Source organism: Crotalus tigris, unplaced genomic scaffold (genome assembly GCF_016545835.1).
Source record: "Crotalus tigris isolate CLP2741 ecotype Arizona unplaced genomic scaffold, ASM1654583v1 scf7180000024339.11422700, whole genome shotgun sequence".
NCBI lineage: Eukaryota > Metazoa > Chordata > Lepidosauria > Squamata > Viperidae > Crotalus > Crotalus tigris.
The window spans coordinates 1,809,000-1,832,568 of NW_024100509.1; the positions used below are offsets into that span (position 1 = coordinate 1,809,000).

At 37.4% G+C, this 23,569-nt stretch overlaps 1 protein-coding gene across 4 annotated transcripts in view; it reads left to right on the forward strand.

Moving 5' to 3' along the window:
* Window positions 1-23,569, forward strand: part of RALGAPA2 (Ral GTPase activating protein catalytic subunit alpha 2) — a 171,550-nt gene that overhangs the window by 13,806 nt on the left and 134,175 nt on the right. For 3 of the 4 annotated variants that reach the window (XM_039326149.1, XM_039326148.1, XM_039326150.1), the window contains exons 6-12: window positions 5,033-5,210; window positions 14,535-14,647; window positions 15,625-15,760; window positions 17,087-17,283; window positions 18,390-18,602; window positions 20,850-21,023; window positions 23,144-23,272. In XM_039326149.1, the coding sequence (XP_039182083.1) occupies window positions 5,033-5,210; window positions 14,535-14,647; window positions 15,625-15,760; window positions 17,087-17,283; window positions 18,390-18,602; window positions 20,850-21,023; window positions 23,144-23,272 (1,140 nt within the window). Of the gene's footprint in view, window positions 1-5,032; window positions 5,211-14,534; window positions 14,648-15,624; window positions 15,761-17,086; window positions 17,284-18,389; window positions 18,603-20,849; window positions 21,024-23,143; window positions 23,273-23,569 lie in introns of those variants that run through there. The other variant, XM_039326151.1, reaches the window with a different exon arrangement.

Genomic DNA, 23,569 nt, shown 5'->3' on the forward strand with positions numbered 1-23,569 from the left:
ACCTTGGTGTTTATTTCCTAACACCTTCCCCCCGTGTTTTCTGCTCCACCCCAAATTTGCCTCCCTTCCACTCTCCTTACGCAGCCATCTATGGTCTTAATACAGCCCTCAGTCTGTCTCCCTTTCAACACCCCCTAAAATTCTTCATTCAGGCATGCTTCCAGTGTTCGGCTGGCAGGATGCAGGTAACCCCTCTTGCTGCCTCCCATGGTACCGTGCCACTCCACATCCCGCGCCTCTGTGCCTCAAGCCTCCATGGCAAGGACCACTGGCGTGGTCCCCAATGGCCGCTGACTCGCTCCCCGCCACCGGCGACCATGCAAGCCCTGGCAACCGCTCCAGCCTAAGAAGCAGGTGGCTGGGAGGTTGCCACGGCGCCAACCTCCTGCACCCGTCAGCTGGTGATCTCCGGACCTGCGCCCATCAGCTGGAACGTCCAGCAACACTTTGGCCGGTGAGGAAGGTGAAGGGGAGGCTCGTCAGTTGGCGACCCCCAAACTTGTGCTTGTCAGCTGGGAGGTCTGGCAAGGGAGCCAGCTGGCGTGGACGGCGATGAGGTGGCGGCTTGGCAAGCAGGCTCCTGCCTGCCCGCGAATGTCGGGCCCACCTGCCCCATCTGTAAAAGAAAAAGTCTTCCACCCAAGCATAACTTTTAAGGATTTTAAGGATCTTTCAGAGGGAGAGAAAGAGGGAAAGAGAAATAGAGAGAGGGTGAGAGAGAAAGAGAGAGGGAGAGAGAGAAAGAGGAGAGGGAGAAAGAGGGAGAGAGAAGAGAGGGAGACAAGGAGAGGGAGAGAAAGAAGGAGAGAGGGAGAGAGAAAGGGAGAAAGAGAGAGAGAGAAAGAGATGGAGGGAGAAAGAAAGGGAGAAAGGGAAAGAGAAAGGGAGAGAGAGAGAAAGAGGGAGAGAGATTAAATTAGTAACATGGTTGTTCAGTGAATCTGGTTTTCCCTTTAACTTTGCTTGTCACAAGATTGCAAAAGGTGATCACATGACCCTGGAATAATTTTATGGTTGGGGGTCACCACAACATGAGGAATTGTATTAAAGGGTCACAGCATTAGGAAGGTTGAGAACCATTGGGCTATAGTACTGAGACAGCATTAGTTGCCCTTGTGAATAATCTCTGGAGACCGTCCTATTCTCCTAGATCAGTGGTTCTCAACCTTTCTAATGCCGTGACCCCATAATATAGTTCCCCATGTTGTGGTGACCCCCAAGTGGGTGTGGCCACCAATAAGAGGGAGTAGGACAGCTAGGGAAAAGGGAACAAAATGGCGGACAGCATGGTTTGGCGACCCCCATGAAATGGTCGTTCGACCCCAAATGGGGTCCCGACCCACAGGTTGAGAACCACTGTCCTAGATCATTTGGTGGTTTTTAGTATCATCAACCATAGTATCCTTCAGAATGGCTTTAAGATTTAAGAGTTGAGGACACTGTTTTGTGGTTGTTCACCTCCTTCCTAAGTGGTCAGTTCCAATTGGTGTTTTTGGAAAGTGGGTAGAGGTTTTAACTTTTGTCCTCGTAGTGGCTTCTTTTAAATTTCTACATGAAACCATTGGGAGAGGTTATTTGACAGCACAGGCTGCAGTATTTTAGAGTGTTGATAATACATACTGGTCTCCTCAATGATCAGGCAATGCCATTCATGTCTGTGCAAAGAGGTTGTAAATGTCTGGATGGGGAGGAACTGGCTTCAACAAAGTTGCTTTGGGTTCTTCAGCCTCCTGGATCTGGTTAGGTGTCATTTATGATTCTTCAGATGATAACACTCCTCTGGCTAGAGCTGGTTTTCAATTTGAGAATCTTCCTGGATTTGTAACTTCTGCTCAAGGAGCAGATGGCAGCCATGGCTTGGGAGGTCTTTACACAAAATCATTTTGTACGTCGATTGTGCCATTCCCAGATTGGGAACCCCTGCTCACCATCACACATGCCTTGATCACTATCCAGTTAGATTACTGCAATACATGGAGCTGACCTGGCAGACCACCTGGAAACTGCAACTTTTCAAGAATGCAGCAGCAGTTTGCCCATATTATATCACTGTTGTACTAGCTGTATTGGCTCTCAGTTTCTTATTTATACTGCTTATCATTTTTAAACCCTAACAAAGGTTTAATTGCAGGATTGCCTCTCCCTGAGGGTATCTGCCTATTCCATTAAATCATGGAGACATGCACTCTCCAGGAAAACTTCCCTTAAGGAAATTGTCATCTGGTGGGACCTAGGAAAATTGCCTTCTCCATAGTTGCCCTGCCCTATGGAATACCCTCCCTTCTGATATCTGGCAGGCTCATACCCTTGGGTGGAGCAGTGGCTCAGTGGTTAAGACACTGGGTTTATTGGCTGGAAAATCAGTACCCAGGATTTTAGACCCGAACTCTACGCAATGGAGAGAGCTCCCGTCCTCACCCCAGTTACTGCCAACCTAGCAGTTCAAAAGCATACAAGTGCAAGTGGATAAATAGGTACCACTTTAGTGGAAGGTAACAGTGCTTCATGACATCATGCTGGCCACATGACTGTAGAAATGTCTTTGGACAGCAATGGCTCAGTGGCCTTGAAACAGAGATGAGCATCGCCCCTTAGAGTCGGCAATGACTAACAGAGTAAAATCCGCAGGGACTCCTTTGCCTTACTTTTTTTTACCTGACTCTTTCCCCAAGCATTGAGGAAAGGTGAGGCTAGAGGTCAGGAAATGTGAATGTCTGTGAGGGGGGATCTGTTTGGAGTGCCAGAATTGTTTGAATGTTGATTGCATGAATCTTGTATATTTTATTCTCTCTTTGTGTCCCTTCAAGAATTGTTGCATATAAGATGGACACGGATGGATGGATGGATGGATGGATGGATGGATGGATGGATGGATGGATAGATAGATAGATAGATAGATAGATAGATAGATAGATAGATAGATAGATAGATAGATAGATTAGATAGGTAGACAGACAGACAGACAGACAGACAGACAGATAGATAGATAGATAGATAGATAGATAGATCCTGTCTTGCTCCTACAGAGTCATGGCCCCAACTTTATGGTTGCTGATTACCAAGGATTTTTTGTGCATTTCTGATAGATGAATATACAGTGATTTGCAGTTCTTTTCTGTATGCTGATAAAATCTACATCTGAATTGTTTGTTAAAAGGAATTAGTAAGCAGTAACATTAGTCAAATCTTATTTGGGGAGATAGTATGCTTTGTAAATATAAAAAAAAGACTTCCCCTTCAGTTTCACCCATTAAAATGCCTCATTCATATGGGGTCAAAAAAACCCCACCCCTTTATTTCTCTTCCTGAAAGTTAGGTTGGATCAGAAGAGGCATTTAGAAGAGGCAATTTGACTGATAGTTCAGTTGAATATCAGTTGGCAACATTCAGCAAAGAAATATAACCTGTGAACTTCCTGGTGGAATTGATCCAAGAGAAGAAACTAATTTTGAGCTCCTTATTGTAATGCAATCCATAAGGAGGATCACAAAATATGTGTTAAGTTGATATACTTGAAAGAAAATTTGGTTCGGTGCAGAAGGAAACTAAAGAGCTTAAATCTTGTGAGAAAAAAATCACAGCACCAGAAACAAAAAGACATAACATTTGGGAAGAAATTGGCAACCTGTTAAGAGCAGATTCAAAACTACCTCTGCAGAATATCCTTATATGTGTAGAGAAGGAGCAGCCTCTAGTGGCTCTTGTAGAGAAATGTTTACTAGAGTAAAAGCTGAACGATTAAGCTACACTTGATACAGCCTGGAATCCAAGTAAGATTCCAATGTTATTCTAAACTAAATCCAGGACTTTCTTTTCCTATAGCCATTGTTTATTATATTATTTATTACCTTTATTTTCATCTTCACTTGATATAATCACTATAGTTTTCTTTTTTGAATTTTTAGTTTTTGAAATAGTAATTTTATGAATACAGTTAGTTTGTCAGCTAACATAGCTTGACATAGTTTTTATAATTATAGTTGTAGGAATCAGGTTGGGTATTTCCGATATAAAATTATACTATTTAAACTTTATACTATGTTACTTTGGATATAGTATCATGGAATTTTAAAGATCTGAGACATATAGCCAATAGGAGGACTGTTTAAAATATACATAAACTGGATATTTTAAAGTTTGAGGTAGCTTTTCTGCAAGAAATTCATATTTTTCCTAAGAAAGAAATATTTACTTGCTAAGATGAATTAACCATGGATTAATGGACAGAATTATTATAGTAATTAAAATTCTTTAGATTTTATAAGAGAGGGGAAAAAATTCAGACACTGAAAGTGACTGAATAATTTGAAACGCTGTTAGTCAGATGATTCTCATGAATTTATGGTCCAATTAGAGATAAGCCTATTCTATATAGTTGTTTAATTTAAGGAATTTAATTTGGTCTATATAAGGAGATACAGACTCAAAAGAAGATACTTGTAAAAATTTATCCTGGCAAATGTTCATGTATGGATGTATTATTATTTTCTTGATCCATAGTTAATAGGTCAAGAATTGTTCTATATCTGAGGATGGTTATACTATTTATGGTTTTTGGTAACAAATGTTAATCTTGTATAAACTGGCACTTTTATGTGTCACTATTAAAGGATCCACAATATCCAAAATATTTTGCAATTTATTTTTTCAAATAAATACATTGGTAAACAAAAGAAAGATTTGGGATATACTTAAATTTTAAATACAGCATATAGGTATCTTATATACATATGCTGTGTACAAGAAGAAAAATAATCATATCACATTAGGAAAGTAAAGAAATCATTATTGTTGACACAGTTGATGGCACCAAATAATATAAGAATTGTATAGAGCTTTTAAATCTGCTAAACTGACACGATGATTAGCCTTCTTATAATAGAATTTCCATTAAGATCTGTTAAGCAGGCATAATTCTTCTGAAGTCTAATTGTAATGTTTTCATCATTTTTGTTTTAAAATTTAGATTGTTTCTAATATATGTTTTGTGAATATTTTTATACTGTTTTTTTAAAATATGCCTTCTTTTCAGATAAGATGTGAAGGAATACGATTATTTCTTCTTTGGCTGCAAGCTCTCCAGACTAATTGTGCAGAAGAGCAGCTGTTAATTTTTGCTTGTCTTGTGCCTGGTTTTCCTGCCGTGATATCTTCAAAAGGTCCATGTACACTGGATACCCTCATCAGCCCTCCTTCTAGTCTTCCTAATGGTTAGTTTTATATTCTTCTGATTTTTTTCTTAGGTTTCTAGATAGGGAAAGTTAGTTGCTATGCTAATGAAATATTTGTCAATTGATACGAATTGCAGTCTTGAATAACAGTTGTAATGAATGCTTCTATAGAAAAAAATTTAAGTAATAATTAAAAAAAATCTTTTAATTATTCATTTAGGAAATCTGTGTTCCTCTCATTTTCTTAAAATAAACATTTTTGTTCTGTTCATTTTATGGGTTGTTTTATTAGACCCTGATGTAATGTTGCAACAAGCTGTGTGGACAGAATTACCATCTGTATCTTCCATAATGTTGATTACAGTATTGATAGTATAGTATTACAGTATTAATACCTAGTTGGTCAATTGTGCAATGTTTTGAAAGGAAAATATCACTGTCCAGGATGTGTGATACACCTTTGATTGTGTGTTTCTGGTTTTAACTGGGAGCCATAAGTGACTGTGTTCTCTGGTCTTTCTACCTGTCAAATTTGGTTCAGCAGGTAGGGGATGTTACAGGTCTTGTCAGCCAAGGAATGTGAATTACATAGCAAGCACATATATTTATATTGTATAGTTTTAATTTTTTAAATTTGTATGCTTTTATGATGCAGATTGCTCAGAATCACTTGCTGAGATGGGTAACTATAGAAATCAAATAAATAAATAAATAAATAAGCAAGCAAGCAAGCACTGCTCTGTTCTTTGTGCCTTATAGAAGATTATTCTTGGGAACTCTCTTACTTTTTTGTATTTCGCTGAGTGGTTATTGTAGTGTGAGAAATGCCTGAATTAAACACTTGAGATACTAAGCTTGCCAACCAGCTTGCCAACCAGTTATGGCATGACAAAAGACAGTGTGTAGAACATATAAAGGTACATCATCCAATGAGTGTAAATTGGTATTTCTTTGTGTCCTTGCCAATGCGTTATGCCAGTATGGGTGGACTAGCTCAGAAAAGCAGGTGGAAGAGCAATAGCTTTTTTACAGTTTTTCAGAGTATTTATTTTTAAGTTGAAGTGGGATACTTTATGCATTTATTCTATGCAGTTTCTTTATAGGCTGCTTGCTGGACAATTGAAGCTGCTGTGCTATTTGTTCCTCATTCCTAATGCCTTAAAAGAGTTGAACAGGGAATGCATTTATTGTAGTGAAATCCTTGAAGGTGTCTGGCTGAAACTTGGCAGGAATTACTGTCCTGTAATTTTCATTCCATTATTATGCCCAAAAATGAAGCAGCTGCAGTCATTAAAAGGATGTTTCCCCATTATATTCTATGGTCCAAGCTTTCAATTGAAATTCAGAATTGCTTAAATTGAATTATTTGCCTTTCAATCTTAAAGTAGAAAATTCAGTCATGCCACCTGCTAAAGTTTGGACTGGACCAGAGCTTGTTAACACAGGTTTGTTACATATATAATTTTTTGATAGATGAAATGTTACTTTAAAGATTAAAAGGGACTTGTTTTCAATATAATTAGAAAAAATAGTTCTTGATGTATAGCATAATTGAATCTTTGACTTAACTGTTAATGGTGGCACATTAGTAATGTAGATTTTCCCAAATCAGGATGAAAGTAATGATGAAGAACAAAGCACAGAAAGCGTTCAGAAGGCAAGTCTGTTAATGCAAAGGGAACCTGTGAATTTTGGCAGAATATTTCTTTTAATTGGAGTTGTACAAATATCTAAAAGTTCTGGATTTAGTCAACCAAGTTTTAAAGAGTTTAGTATTAGCTCTTATTGCAAGAGAGAGAGAGAGAGTGTGTGTGTATGTGTGTGTGTGTGTATGTATATATGTATGTATGTATGTATAGTTCATTGGGACTTGGGAAAGATCATTGTGTCAAACATGGTTTCAGCTCATTATACCAGTAAAATTGTACTATTGCATTATATATGTCCTTAAAATGTGCCATAATTAATAGATAATTTTGAAATTATCTTTCTCCTTTGAAAACCAAGAAAAGTATAATTGTTCACAGTGCACTCTTCTCTCTTTCATTGTGAGGGGAGTTGCTAGATATTGCTTGTTAAGAAGAGCCATGTGTGAGAGTAAGGTCCCTTGCTTCATCATGCTTGCCATTTTTTATCTTTATGCTTTATGTCAGTGGTTCTCAACCTGTGGGTCGGGACCCCATTTGGGGTCGAACGACCATTTCACGGGGGTCGCCAAACAATGCAGTCCGCCACTTTCCCCCCCTTTTCCTTAGCTGTGCTACTCCCTTTTATTCTATTGGCTTTGGAAAGCCAATAGAATAGACTCTCTTGAATAGAGTCTAATTCTATTGGCTTTCAAAAGCCAATAGGAATTGTCCAGGCTGTCTCTGCCCTGCTGAGCCCACCAAAAGTCCCATTCTGCAAACGGTGCTGCACCAGTTGAGTAGTCCTCGACTTACGACCGGTTGAGTAGTCCTCGACTTACAACCGGTTGGGGGTCGCGGCATTAAAAAGGTTGAGAACCACTGCATTATGTTTTATTAATATGATTGTAATTTCTTTGTTGTGAGCCACCAGAGTTATTTAGAGTTGGTGGCATACAAGTTTATAAAATGTTGTTGTTATTGGTCGCACAGTCAGCCAGGTGTTTGGACTGGCTTTGGCATTTTTATTCATCTATCAAATCCGTTCCAAATGACTTGAGATAGGCAGATATTGTTTGATGGTGTTAAAAGCCGCAGGAGGTATGCTGTTCCAAGTAAAGCTGCCATCTGCTATTGACTGATTATGCTTTTGTCAGTTGGTAGTAGTAGTAAATACAACAACAACAACAACAACAGTAATAATAGTAATAGTAATAATAAATCCACTGATTAATTGTTCTCACTGTCAGGAAATTTCTCCTTAGTTCTAGGTTGCATCTCTCTTTGGTTAGTTTCCATCCGTTGCTTCTTGTCTTGCCTTCAGGTGCTTTGGAGAATAGCTTGACTCCCTCTTCTTTGTGGCAACCCCTGAGATATTAGAACACTGCTATTATGTCACCCCTAGTCATTCTCTTCATTAAACTAGGCATATCCAATTCCAGTGACTGTTCCTTATATGTTTTAGCCTCCAGTCCCCTAATCATCTTTGTTGCTCTTCTCTGTACTCTTTCTAGAGTCTCAACATCTTTTTTACATCGTGGTGACAAAAACTGGATGCAGTATTCCAACTGTGGCCTTACCAAGGCATTGTAAAGTGGTATTAATACTTCACGTGATCTTGATTCAATCCCTCTGTTAATGCAGCCTAGCACTGTGTTGGCTTTTTTGGCAGCTGTAGCACACTGCTAGCTCATATTTAAGTGATTGTCCATTAGGACAGGGCTTTTCAACCTTTTCACCGACTGTATCACTTTTAGGCTATGGCAATATTCGAGTACCACTTAGCAAGGTGTCAAAAACTTGATGACCAAAAAAACAAAAAACCTGTTCAAAGTCGCAGTTGCACTGAAATGACTTATGACCATTTTTCACACTTATGACCATTGCAGCATGCCCAGGGTCATGTGATTTATGTTTGGATGCTTGGCAACTGATTCACATTTATGATGATTACAGTGTTCCAAGGTCATATGATCCCTTTTTGCAACCTTTTGACAAGCAAAGTCAATGGCAGGGCTGCTAGTGGCCAAGTGCTAAGGCGGGACTTCCTTCCTTCCTTCTCCCCCTCCCTCCTTCTCTCCCTCCCTCCTTCCCTCTTTCTCATGCCCACCCCCTTCTTAAGGAAGAATTTGAACCACCTCCCCCCTATGTTCCTTCTTCCATATATTCATCAAACAAGGAAGAGCCTCCAGAGACAGAAATGCTGCTGAGGAACTAGCTTAAAAAGGCACATTCCCCTTTAAGAATTATCTACTGGCTAGAAAGGAAAGTTAACAAGCGCGGCACTTAAGGAAGAAAAAAATGTAGTAAATATTGGCTGCTGGCTAAGGCAGCCTTCCCAAATGGCTCCATTCATAAGTAAAGGAATGCTACAGGCAAAATCCATTCAGGAGAAAAATACTTCAAAATCCCCTGCAGCAAAACTTACAGCTAACAATAGCAGAACAATAGAAGCTAACAGGAGACATCAGCCATCAGCCAATAGAAATTGCCAAACACTCCTTAAGAACACAAAGCCCACATTGCACAAATCCCAGAACTTCAAAAGCACATAAGAATCCTTCCATTCTCCACCTCCCTCCCTCCCTCCCTCCCTCCGTGTCTTACCTCCAGCTGATGTTACCTTTCTTCATTCCTCCTGGAGGGCAACCCCTCCCCTGCTGCATTTCTTGCCTGTTTGTTGCTGCCAGCACAGGTGGCTGCCACAGAGGTTGTAGATCGGTTCATGGCCAGACTGCTTGGACCCCTTGATCTCCTCTCCTCTCCCCCCCACCCTCCTCCTTCCCCTTCAGTGCAGCTAGAGCTGACTCCACCTCCTCCAGAGGCTGCTTCTTTTTTTTCCCTCTCCCACCCAAACTGCCTCCTTTTATAGCTTCTCCTGTCTCCGCCCCCCTCCTCCTCCTTTCTCATGGGGTAGGGTGAGCCAAAAGTGAGCCTGGGGTGAGGCTCAGCCTCAGCCACTCTGCAGCACCAGAGTCCTTGCTTGCACTGGTTCTTTCCCTCCCCCACTATACTTGGCTAGCAGGGCTGCGTACCACCTGCCACTCGTTAATGTACCACAAGTGATACATGTACCACTGGTTGAAAAGCCCTGCACTAGGACTCCGAGATCCCTCTCACAGTTACTACTATTGAGCAAAGTACCACCTATACCAGTGGTGGCGAACCTATGGCACGGGTGCCAGAGGCTGCACTCAGAGCCTTCTCTGTGAGCACACGCACCGTTGCCCCAGTCCTAAGCCTTCAGCTGGGTTTTATAAAACCTTTTCGCTTTAGGTCTCCGCCACCGTGTGCAAAAAAAAAAAAAGGTTCAATCAATCAATTTCAACTTCTTGCGGGAAAAAAAAAGATCTTGCAAAGTTGGAATTGATTGATTGAACTTTTTAGTCCCACCCAGTCTGCCATTACCACCGCAGCCATGCCCAGCCAATGGGCCACGCCCAGCCAATGGGCCACACCCACCCGGCACCAATGATGCATAAGTGGGTTTTGGGTTGCAGTTTTGGCACTTGGTCTCTAAAAGGTTCGCCATCACTGACCTATACTATACCTGTGCATTTGGTTTTTCTTGCCTAAGTGTAGAACCTTACTTTTTTCATCATTGAATTTCATTTTGTTAGATAGATAGCGTCCAATGTTCAAGTCTGTCAAGATCTTCTGTATCTTAAGCCTATCTTCTGGAATGTTGGCTATTCCTGCCAGCTTGGTGTCGTCTGCAAATTTGATGAGTTCCCCATCTATCCCCTCATCCAAATTATTGATAAAGATGTTGAAGAGCACTGGGTCCAGAACAGAGCCCTGGGGCACCCCACTACACACTTCCCTCCATGTACATGCAGTGCCATTGAGGACCACACGCTGAGTACAGCCTGTCAGCCAGCTACAAATCCATCTGGTGGTGATGCTGTCCAATCCACATTTTTCTATCTTATCAAGTAGTAGGTTATGATCTACTTTACCAAATGCCTTACTGAAGTCCAAGTAAATTATATCCACAGCATTCCTCAGGTCCACTAATTTTGTCACTTGGTCAAAGACTGTAATAAGATTTGTCTGGCATGATCTATGTCAACACTGCTAACATCGGATGTTTTTGCATTGACAACAGAGGGAAATGTAGCCATCTTTACCTTTTGCTTTTTTTAGAGTTAGGTGATGCTGGAAGGGGGGATGTGAATGAGAGTCCCGCTAGACATAACAACACTAAATCTAGCATGAGAAACAAGGTTATTGTAACCAGAATTGATAAGGAATTGGCAGGCTGGAGAACTGGAGAGGAAGCCTGCGCTTCAAGCTAATTGGGGAATGTGATTTATGACTGTTAATTGGAGGAGGGAATTGTGTTTTGATGCTATGTGCTCAGGGGAGGGGAATTCAGTTTTTGGCTTCGATTATGCAGTGCCGATATTATGCTACTCAAAATAAAGATTATTTAAGGCAAACAATGCCTTGAAGTTCTTTTGAAGAGTTTTATCTGTTGGAACCATGACAGTCTGTTTTTCACAAACCCATGTTGGCTTTTGGTAATGACTTTGTTTGCCTCTACGGTTCGTTGATTTGTTGTTTGATTATCTTTTCCAGAATCTTCCCAGGTATTGAGGTCAGGCTGATAGGTCTGTAGTTTCCTGGATCCATTTTTCCCCCTTTTTGAAGATGGGAACTACATCAGCTGTTTTCCAGTCCTCTGGTAGTTCCCCAGTGCTCCAGGATTTTTGAAAGATATAGTTCAGTGGTTCTGAGATCACATCTGCCAGTTCCTTCAGAACTTTGGGGTATAATCCTTCTGGTCCTGGTGATTTGAACTCATCTAGGGTGGACAAGTGCTCACTTACCATTTTTTTGCCTATCTTAACTGTGTTTCTAATTTGTTTTTTACGGTACTGTTTTTGCTAGATTGGACTGTTTTTTCCCCTTTGTGTAAAGATAGATGCAAAAAATGAGTTAAATAGTTCTGCTTTCTCCCTGTTGCTTGTCACCTTCCTGCCACTTTTTCCTACTAATGGACCAATCATTTCCTTAACTTTTTTCTTGTTTTTTACATGTTGAAAGAAGCTTTTTTTTTTTGGTTATTTTTGACTTTTGTCGTAAGCCTTAGTTCATTTTGAGCCTTAGCTTTCCTCACTTTATCTTTGCAGGCTCGGTTACTTGCTGATATTCTGCCTTAGTTATATGCCCCTCTTTCCACTTTCTATACTTGTCCTTTTTGTCTTTCAGTTTATCAGAGAGTTCTTTATGGAGCCATGCTGGTTTCTTTTGAGAGCTGTTATTTTTCTTCTTCATTAGTATTGTGCTAGACTGGGCTTTTATAATGTCACTTTTTAAAATTCCCCAAGCTTTGTGAGTTGTTTTCCCCTTGAGGATTCTCATCCATGGAATCCTTCCCGAATTTATTGAAATTAGCTCTCTTAAAGTCCAAGACTCTAGTTTGACTGTGTTCTATTGCTCGTGCTTGCATAATGTTGAATTCCAATATTGCATGATCACTCCCCCCCAAGGTTCCTGTGGCTTCAATACCTTCTATCATTTCATCTCTGTTAGTGAGAATTAGGCCCAATATGGCTGATCCCCTAGTTCCCTTCTCTATGTTTTGGCAGACAAAGTTGTCTGCTAGGTTTGTCAGGAATCTTTGATTTTCCACTTGATGCAGAGTTTGTCTCCCAATTGATGTCAGGGTAATTAAAGTCCCCCATTACTATTGTGTTGTGCTTCCTACATATCTTAGTTAGCTGACTAGCAAAAAGTTCATCTATTTCCTCAGTTTGGTTGGCTAGCCTATAGTATACATCTATGGCAATGTCATTTCCTACCCTTTTATATTGACCCAAATGCATTCAAGACAGTTGTGAGCACACCAATCTGAAATCACAGCTGATAGTTCATTAGCTAATGTTGGTCTTCGTATGCATTGAGTTCGTCCCAAGAGCCTAGGATATCATAATGTATTGGTATAATGTATGTGTGAATCCATACAATTATAATTTTGTAATTGAAAGATGGAAATTTTGTCAATTCACAGATTTTCCAAGAGTCATCTAAAGACTTTTTGGTATGGCACCCAGTATGCCAATAACCACTGGGACCACCACTGCCAGTTGGAGAAATTGGAGAAATATCAAGATAAGCAAATCAAAGTTAAAAGATTATGGCACAATCTTTTAACTTTGATTTGCGTATCTTGTAATTTCGCCAATTCTTTCTCTTCTATCCCCTGGTATTGCCACATCAATTGTCCTTACTTTCTTCAATCACAATTAAATCCAGTGTGTTATGCTCCAAAAGTGTATCAGTTTGTATTTGGAAAGCCCACAATAATTTAACCTGCTCATTTTCTACTACTTTTTCAACTCTATGTTCCCATTAATTTCTTATTATTGGCACATGATAATTTTTACAGATGTGAATCGTTTTGGTGACTATTGTTATTTATAGTCAGTTTTTTCAATCTTCTTGCACAAGTCGAGTATATGTTCTATATGTTTCTTCAGCTTCTTTGTACAATCAACACTTTGAATCATTTGATCTTTTTTTTAATTCTGGCCTTGAGCAGCCAAAATCAAGCCTTAAGTTTCTTTTTCTTTTCTTTTCTTTTTTTTTAATATTCCAGTTGTAAGCCATTGCCTAGTTTTATATGTGTAAACTTTTACCACAATCTTTTGTAGAAATTAATCTTGTAATACTTTCCTTTATAGCAGTCTGTGCTTTTATTATATTAGCTTGATATTCATGTTTTGTTTCCTGTACATTCTGTCCAAGTTCCAGTTTTTAAGTTGCATCAATGCTTGGTCTTGCACGATTTTCTTCTTCAACAGATTGTTTGACTTGAAAATAAACCTCTGGCTCCATTTCTGTGGAGCCAGTATAATCTACCAATATCACTAACAAGGATGTAACGCATAATGAGAGTAGTTATGAGCTTTCTTGTTTTTCGGTCCAAACTGTCCAGCTCAGCTTGTGTCCAATTAATAATCCCAGCAGTATATCACATCACAGGTATGGCCCAAGTATTGATGACTTTGATGTTAATTTCACCATTTCAGTTTTGCCTTTAGCATTTTTCTCACTCTTTGAATTTATTCTTTGCTAATCACATTTTTCATTTGCCCACATGCTTGATGTTATCCAACTGTAAAATGCCCAGTTATTTGTAGACTTCATCCTAATGGCTTCTGATGGCCATTCGGCATTTCAATTCCGTTACTGCTTGTAATTTTACTGCACTGTAGCACATTTCTCATGATGATGGGGATGCCGATGGTTGCACAGTCAGCCAGATGTTTAAATTAGATTTGGCATTTTTGTTCACCTATCAAGTCCTTCCCAAGGACCTGGGATAGGCAGATGTTGTTGTTGCTAGTATTATTATTGTTTTGTAAGTGCTGCATTAAGTTTCCAAATGCAATTTCAAGTCTGGTTTAACTTATAAAGCCTTACATGGCCTGGCTCCTGAGTACCTTACACACTTTCTCCTGTAAGAAGAAATTATCAGTCATTTTTGCTCAGTCTAGTGAGGAGACAGTATATACATTTTTAAAGTAAATGAATACATTAAATAACAAAACGCTAAAATGCTTGTTTTTCTGGTTATCTTTTCAGAAAAAGTAGGCTTTTTGTTTGTGACTTGATGAACTCAGCCTCAGGTTTTCTTTATAGATGAAATACAAGCTGTTGAAAACCACTAGTTTCAGGGGGTACAAATTTTATGGTATGATCATTTAAAAAAATTTTATGTCTTATTTAGGGAAAATATATCCTGAAGATATAACACCACTTTTACCACATGCTACTGGTGAAAAGATTGAAGACCCAACTTGCTACTTTCTTCAGATACTCCTAAAATATATGGTAATTCAGGTGAGCATATACATAGTAAATTTATTTCATTGAAATTGTTTAATTTATTCATGTATTCACATATTAATTCCCATAGCACTGTCTTATTTCTCATCTTTTCTCATCTTTCCTACTATCTTCTTGCATTGGTTTCTTACAATTTATCAATTGGTGTTTGTAATTTATGATTAATGATTTTAAGTATGATTATGACCTATGACCTATTATTTTCTGTTTACATGTACACTGTGAACTTATGCACTGAAAAACAAATTTGTTGTGTGTCCGATCACACTTGGCCAATAAAGATTTCTGTTCTGTTCTGTTCTATCCTATTTTTTCCTATTCCTATTCCCTACATAATATCTAAAGTAAGTTGAGGCTTGGAGAAAAAAACACTGGCATTATTTTCAAATTAAAGTAAGGTGGTTCTTGCTTACTGACAGTAAATGGGAGCAGGAACTCTATCACTGGTCACAAGGCATGATGTTACATGACCATACCAACTTGCACTGGCAGTTCTAGCAACCCCAGTCATTAAATGAATCCCGTTTGGCCTCAGCACCCCACAGTCATGTGATTGCCTCTTGCAGCCCCCTAGCGGCTTCCCCATTAACTTCACTTGTTGGAAGCTAGCAATGAAATTTGCGAATGGTAATCACAGGACTGCAGGACTCTGCAATGCCAAATAGTGAACTTGTTGCCAAATTCCCAAATTGCAGTCATGTGACAATAGCGACACTGCAATGACTGTCGTAAGTCCCCCTTGTTCAGTGCCATGGTAACTTTGAACAGTTACTGGCTAAGTTGACAGTAAGTAAGGATTACCTGTATTTATAGTTTTTATTAATTTTAATTTGTATTCTAAATAGCTTAGATTCTATGTTCTCGGGGAGGGGAGTTTGCATTAAAAAGTATATATAGAATTTTTCATTACACAAATATTTCAGCATTCTTTCATTTACCGTAACTTGAATTCTTTTTTAATTCTGGCAAAGGCTGCAAAGTTGGAATGGAAGAATAAGGAGAACCTTGACACAGGATTTAAGTTTCTCTTTGCGCTCTTCAGAAAGTATTATCTTCCTCATTTATTCCCCTTTATAAAACTAACCAACCTCTACAATCCTGTGCTTGGTAAGTAACTATTTTACCTCTTTTATTTTAATAACATTAGAAGAAAAGTTTTTCCCCCAATATTAAGATTGAAATCTTTAGAAAATAAGTTTAAGATCCAGAAAGATATTCATAGATTTGAACACTAGTCCCTATCCAACAAAATATAATTCAGTAGTGAGAAAAGTAAGATTTTATACTTAGGCAAGAAAAAAACAAATGCACATGTATAGAATAGTGGATAATCACTTAAATATGAACCAGCAGTGTGCTCCAGCTGCAAAAAAGCCTACACAGTCTAGACTGCATCAACAGAGGGATAGACTCAAGGTCACAAGAAGTGTTAGTACCACTATATAATGCTTTGATAAGACCACATTTGGAATATTGGATCCAGTTTTGGTCACCATGATAAAAATGATGTTGAGACTCTGGAAAGAGAAAAGCAACAAAACTGATTAGGGGACTGGACACTAAAGCATATGAGTGCTTGTAGTGAACTGGGTGTATCTAATCTAGCAAAGAGAAGGAATGGGGGTTGACATGCTAGCAGTCTTCTAATATCTAACTGCTGTCACAATTCTCCAAAGCACTTGAAAGCAGACAAATAAGTAATAGATGGAACGTTATCAAGGAGAGATCCAACCTAGAACTAATGAGAAATTTCCTGACAGTGAGAACAATTAATCAGTGGAATGACTTGCCTCCAGAAGTTCTGGGTGTTCCATCACTGGAGGTTTCTAAGAAGAGAGTGAACAGCAATTTGTCTGAAATGGTATAGGATCTCCTAACATGGGCAGAGTGTTGTATAGAAGACCTCCAACATCCCTTCTAATTTTGTCATTTTGCTAAATAGGTATCTTTATGTAGATAACATTATTTTCTTGATAAGCCATATATAATTCCCCTCTATTGTAAAATTTAGATTCATCCTACTCCAGAGAACAATGATACTTGGAGAAACTGGCTTACCAGATGGGCTCATTTTTTTAATCATGGCTTCTGAATTGCAACTTAAAGTTAATAAAATATTGATCTACCTTATAACATTTCTTTTAAGATTACAATTTTTTTTAAAAAAAATGTATTTAGGGTCAATATTTGTTTTACAAACCCATCCATGCAACTTATTTTACCTCTCTTAATGCAGATTACTCTCATTATGTATAGTTCTTATTGTATGCTTCAACCATCCTTTCGATCTTTTTTGCCTATGAACGCACATTATTATCTTCATTTGTGTTTCCCTTATTTGTCCTGACAGCCCAGTTTACACTCTCTGGAATGTGAATTTCCATTTATAAGTCAGGTTTTTAAAGATTCAGTTTCATGTTTTGTGTTTTACAGAGATCCCTGGCCTGCGCCCCAAACCAGTATATGTTAGTACAACTTGTGATGGTGGAAATTTTTATAGTACAAAAATTCCATACCTGGATGCTCGTGTAACTTTTATAAAATGGCTTGTAAATTTTTTTCTGGAAAAGAAATATCTTTTAGCACAAACTTTCAGGAATGGTGTGGAAGTTCTACCCAGAATCATTCAAGTATGTTGCAAGTGTTATTTAGTTTAACATTTATGATGTTGAATCAACATCAAGTTACATTAATTAAATTGTGACTTTTATATGAGCTTGAGTACTTAAATTTAATTCAGCAAAATATTACATATTTGAGACCTGATACCTTAAATAATATCATGTGCCTAGTAATCAACTTTAGTAATGGAATGACATCCTTTTAATAATTAGCATTATTCAACATTTATTTCAAGTTAGCTTAAACTAGTGGAGATGGAAAATTAGCACCTGAATGTCTAAGTTGTGTGCATGTGCATTGTGAGTTTGTGATTTTTGAAGACCTTGTAATTTTAAACAGCAGCAAAGAATGGTTTAGAATGAAAGTGTTTTCCGTTGTGCTTTACTATGCTCAAATATACTTTTTGAAAGGTTTAGAATATTTTTTAATTATTAGATTTGTGAAATGATCACCCATATTTTGTTGCCCTCTAACTTTGTTTTCAGAGTAGCAATTTAGTACTCACAAGCACCATTTTATCTACAGAGACACACCAGCACACCCCACACAATACTCAGCCACTTCTGTTATTTCCTACCATTCCACTGGCTGCAGTAAAAAATGGCAAATAAACAGAAGTCACCTACTGGATATGTCTAATTAATAAGTATCCGTTGTTCCAGATGAGCATACTGGAAGGAGAGGGAGATGCTTGCTATATAATCTAAGGAAATCACCGAAGGTAGCAGAGATAGTGGCCAGGTTATGGCAATTGCCACTTAACTGCAAGCTATCGTTAAACATTAAAAGTCCAGAGGCTTCCATTGATAAAATAGTGGCCACTAGGTTGCAATCATTGCATAATCCCAAGATCGTATCAGACCTCTGCAAAAGGTTGCCATGCAAAATTGTATATGTGTGTGTGTGTACATACATACAAATACATACACAATAATATGTGTGTGTTTATATATATATTTATACACACATATGTATTCAATCTTTTTATTTAACTTTTAATTCAGTGGTTTCTATGATTTGGGTGATGGGGTTAGTTGCTAATAATTAAAAGTTAGACTAAATTCTCAAGTAATGTCCATAAATTATCACGGTTGTTTCCTTGTATCTTCTTAAGACAGTGGGTAACACAGTGCAAGATAAAACTCCTGAAGTGGAGACCAGTGTTCCATCAGATCAAGAGAAAAATCATATCAACCACAGCGGAATACTCAATGATTCCAATTTTTGCAGCATTGAAGAGCAGCACCGATTTGCATACGAAATGGTGCAACAAATATTTTTGTCTACAAGAGATAATGTGAATTTTGTTAATGAAGTATTTCATCAGGTTGGTATAAACTGACATCTGTTTATATGTTGTAGAGCATCAGTTCCCCACCTTTCTCTTTGTGGGAATCTGTAATATCTGTGAAAGATTTTAAGAATCAACCCTTAGCAGTGTATTACCTATGTTTTCATGGCACACATCCTTTCAGTTAGTGTCATTAAATGCTTAAATTAAATGAAAGTTAATTGTGATTTTGACACTCTGTGAAATTTTCAATAGCAGCACCAATCTCTTCTAATCTTATAAAACGTTGCTCAATAAAAAGGTTAATATATTTTGATATTTATTCATTAAATTTAGAAACTGCTCATTTCCCTCATAGAAGGACTCTGGGTTGTATACAAATAAAATATTAAAACATAAAAACTGAATATTTGAAATTTTTATAGTCAAGGCAAGAATAGTTAAAATTGAACATTAAAAGTTTGTTAAACAATGAGGAGGAGGGGAGAATTTTCAGAGTGCTAACCAGCCCTATGGCTGTGTGTGCGAGCCCCAAGGAGGATAGCAGAGCCAGGTCTTTAGACAGATATGAGCCGAGGTGGCACAGCAATTAGAGTGCAGTACTGCAGGCCACTTTAGCTGACTGTGTTCAGCAGGTCAGCAGTTCAAATCTCACCAGCTCAAGGTTGACTCAGCCTTCCATCCTTCCGGGGTAGGTAAAATGAGGACCCAGATTGTTGGGGGCAATGTAAATATATATATACATTGCTTACTGGTGTACACCGCTTAGAGAGTGCTTGCACTTAAAGCGGTATATAAGTCTCATAAATAAATAAATAAATAAATAAATAAATAAATTTCCAGAATGCCAGGAGACTACAGTCCTGTCTCTCCTCTGAGAATGTTGTAATGAGCTTCCTGGGACCCCTCCAGTCAGAATTCTTTAACTGACGGGGTCCGCAACATACCTTTCTGCCTGACTGGGTGGGATAGGCTGATGGTTGCATAGATAACCTGGCCCCATGCCATGTAGGGCTTTAAGATCATAACAAACATCTTCAATTAGACTTAGAAGCAAGAGCAAAGGCCCTCCTAGCCACAACCGCCACCTGTTCTCCACAAGGCCTCTGAACACAACCTTCATGGAAAGTCTGGGGACAGGCTTGGAGTATATATCTTTGTGGCAAATAGTGCTTTAATTTATTGTTTAGATACAAGACTAAATCCTTGTTTAGGTCTGAAGTTCAATGATATGTTTTTAACATGTTGCTATCTTTCCCCCCCAAACTTATATCCCGAATCCAGTCAGGATATAAGAAATATTTATATATTGAAGAGTATGGGGAAAATATTTTTATAAGTAGCTGAACTATTAGTGTAGATGTTTGCAAAAGGTGGAACATTTTTCAATCATTAAAGTCCCTCTCCCATAATTGAATACCAGTGTTTCAGTGAATAAATAAATATAATCAGTTGAGGAACTTAACATTGCATTTATATGAATAAAAATATTTTAGATTGTTTGAAAGTACTCTATTCTGCAATCAGATAATAACAACAGGTAGTATAGTAATAAATACTTATTTTAGGTACTTAATTTTAATATAGTATTCTCAAGACTTTATTCATTTATTCGTGCCACCTATCTGACAAATGTGACTCTTGGTGGTACACTATAAAAAACCCATTAAAAAACAAACAAAATATTCCACAATAAGAACATCAATATTATTTAAAAAGACTAGAAGAGAGCATATTTAGTGTCATAAACAATATAGCCATCTCATTTATTCTCCATTTTCCTAAGGAACCCCCCACCCCCCCACGTCTATTGACAGAGCTACATTTTCAGGAACTTCAGGAAGGCTACCATGGATGGGTCTTATCTCCAAAGGAAATGTCATTCTATAAGGCAGATGCCACAGCAGAAAAGATCTGTCTCCAGATGTAGCATCTTAACAGACACGAATGTACAACATGCCTCTTCTGCCAGAATTGCTGCCACATTATTTGAATTCTTTTATTTTAGTTTTTAAACCTATATTATTGTCCTAAACCATATGCCTTTTCAAAATATTATAGTTCCTCTGATGATAGGGTAATGAAACTCGTAGACATCACATAGACATTGAAAAAAGTTATCCTTTGTATTAAAATATATGTTCAACTATCTCCACACTCTTGATCTTGATGTGCTTTTGTTACATAAATATGCATGACATCACAATGATTTTCCTTTTATGGATTAAAATAGGTAAATGGAGAACTTTGAGTTCAATCTCATATCTGTTACTCCCCCTTTAGGCTTTTTTGCTGCCAGCATCAGAGATATCCTTAACTGAAAAGATTGTGAAAGTTTATAGGAAATGGATGTTACATGAGAAACCTCTCTTCATGGAAGAACCAGATGTAAAAGAGACAATTCAAGATGATGATGTCATCCCAGAACACTCAACAGTAGAGACCGATGGCAAACATGTATGCTGCCAGTCATTATTAATAGGCGGTGGGTTTGTGTGATGTAATCAATTGCAATTTGTAAATAGTTGTATAATCTGAGCAGAGATGTTGCTCAGACTAATGTAAATAGTATATACAAAACTTGGTTCCACTTTTTCCCTAACAATCTGTTGCTGCTCAGGTACTCATTTTTCTCTAAGTAACTTAATAACTTAATAAGGGAATTAAGTTATCAGTTGCGCTATTTATCATAGATAAATTTTAATTATATGCTTAGAACATGGAAGGTTGGGTATGAAGAGTATAATAGAATCAAGGCTTTGCTCTCCTTAAAAATCTTTTAGTTCTTAATATATTCTTGCACAAATTGAATATATCTGAATATATTTTTCTGAAGCTTTTGTTTAATAATCATTTTATAATGGTGTAAAAGTTTTTCTTTTTGTTCTGATCATTACTATAAATTTCAGAGGATTTCTTTTGTCAAAAAATCTAAATATATGGGAACAAAAATTTGGATCTTTAAATCTGAAATAGCTGGGTTTAAAAGCATATCATTCTTAGGGATTGCATTAATTTTTAATCTGGGAGAAACATATGTTTATGTTTATTATTTTTTCCTTAAATATACTTTTACCCAAAAGAAAGTGATATATTAACATTGGTAATATAAATATTTTTGTCTAAGAAAAGTAACTTTTAGGATATCCTATTATATTTTTCTAAAAACATCTGTGAGTGATTCAATTTTGGAATCCAACCTTTGTTTCTGTATTATACTGAGTTCAAATAATGACACATAGGCCACAGTGTTAAACTGATATGAAAATGTCAGAAAATTGCAACTGTATTTTCAATAGGTTCACATAGTTTAAATGAAATTAATTCATCACTAATAGGTAAATATATGTAAAATTGTTGATAGTAAATGAATCAGTAAAACTAATTCTAATACAAAGTTAGATTTTTTTTTCAAGTTGTACAAATGTTTTGTCAGACATTGTTTTTTTCACTGGAAATATTTATTCACTATGTATATCATGTCACTAAAGAAAATGAAAGGAGTTCTAATGCTGTCGTCACTAATTTAGCCAATTCAAAATCTGCTCCATCATTCTTTATTCTAGTCTGTATTATTACTACATCTGATTTCAAATCGTATCAAATCATCACCTCTTTGATGGTAATACTGGTATAGACTTTTGTAAATGGAACCAGTTCCTCTCCCCCTAAGTTTATGTGGACAATTATAGACCTTGTGGGCCCGCATACTTGCGAGATTATCACCACTTATGTTTTTCCTCAGTAGTAATATTCAAGTAGAAATGGTACTTTCTATTGTATAAAGCAGGGTTGTCAAACAGCCGGCCTGCGGGCCGGTTTCATCATACCGAAGCAGTGCCCACCCCATTGCCAGCAATGCAAAAAAGAGTTGCGATATGTCGTGACACGTCACGTGACATGGCGAGTTTGACACCCATGGTATAAAGTATGTGTAAATTAGTAGGGACATATTGCAAGTCACACACACACACACACACACACACACACACTCACTCACTAAATAATGTATAAAGAGTATTTAAATATTTAACCATTAAGTACTTTATTTTTGAAAAGGTATTGAAGCTGCTAATTCTTTTTTTTTTTTACAAATTTTATTTATAATACAATTAAAAATAAACAAACATTGGATTTGATGTGACATTCCAGTATATACATTCTTATCAGATTATTCCACTTTTTACAATCAATTATTCATCTCTACATATAAATCTAAGTTTTATATACAATACTTATTCTAAAATAACATATATTTCTATCTTAACATTTGTCTTTAATCCCTACTGTCCTCTTCAAATTCCTCCAGTGGTAAAATTTATCCCAGGTTTCATAATAAACTGATCCACATTTATCTTTTAATATCATTGTGAGCCTGTCCATTTCTGCACATGCTAATATTTTATGTATTAACTCTTCCTCTGTGGGAATTTCCTTGCTCTTCCATTTTTGCGCTGAAGCAAGCCTAGCTGCAGTCAGGATGTGTGAAGCTAACTAATTCTTTTGTTAAAAATTGCACTGAGCAAACTGAGGGTTACATTCTAGATGCACACATTGACCAATATGTTTTCCTAAAGCTTGTGTCTGGACATAAAAGATCTTCAAGCTGGGGAAGAAGTTATTCCTTCTCTAGTGCTGTTACCAGAGGATGCTTATTAGAAGATGAAAACCAGAATGTTAAAGCAGGTCTTCAAGCTACACTGCAGGTATTATATATGATACAAAAGAATAACTTTCTTAGTTTGTATAATATATTTTGTACTTGTTAATCTTACTTATAGATTACCATAATTAAACTGAAACTGAAATTTTGCTTTGGACAAAAGGAAATATATATTGCTTCTTTAGAACTGATAAACGCAAAACAAAAGACATATTTGATATTATCTTAATTGTAACTAGAATTATTCTGAATTTGGGATGGACTCCTGCAGCGGAACAAAAGTATAGAAAATCAAAATATTCAGAGACTATATTTGAGCTGCCAAAAATTAAAAGAAAAT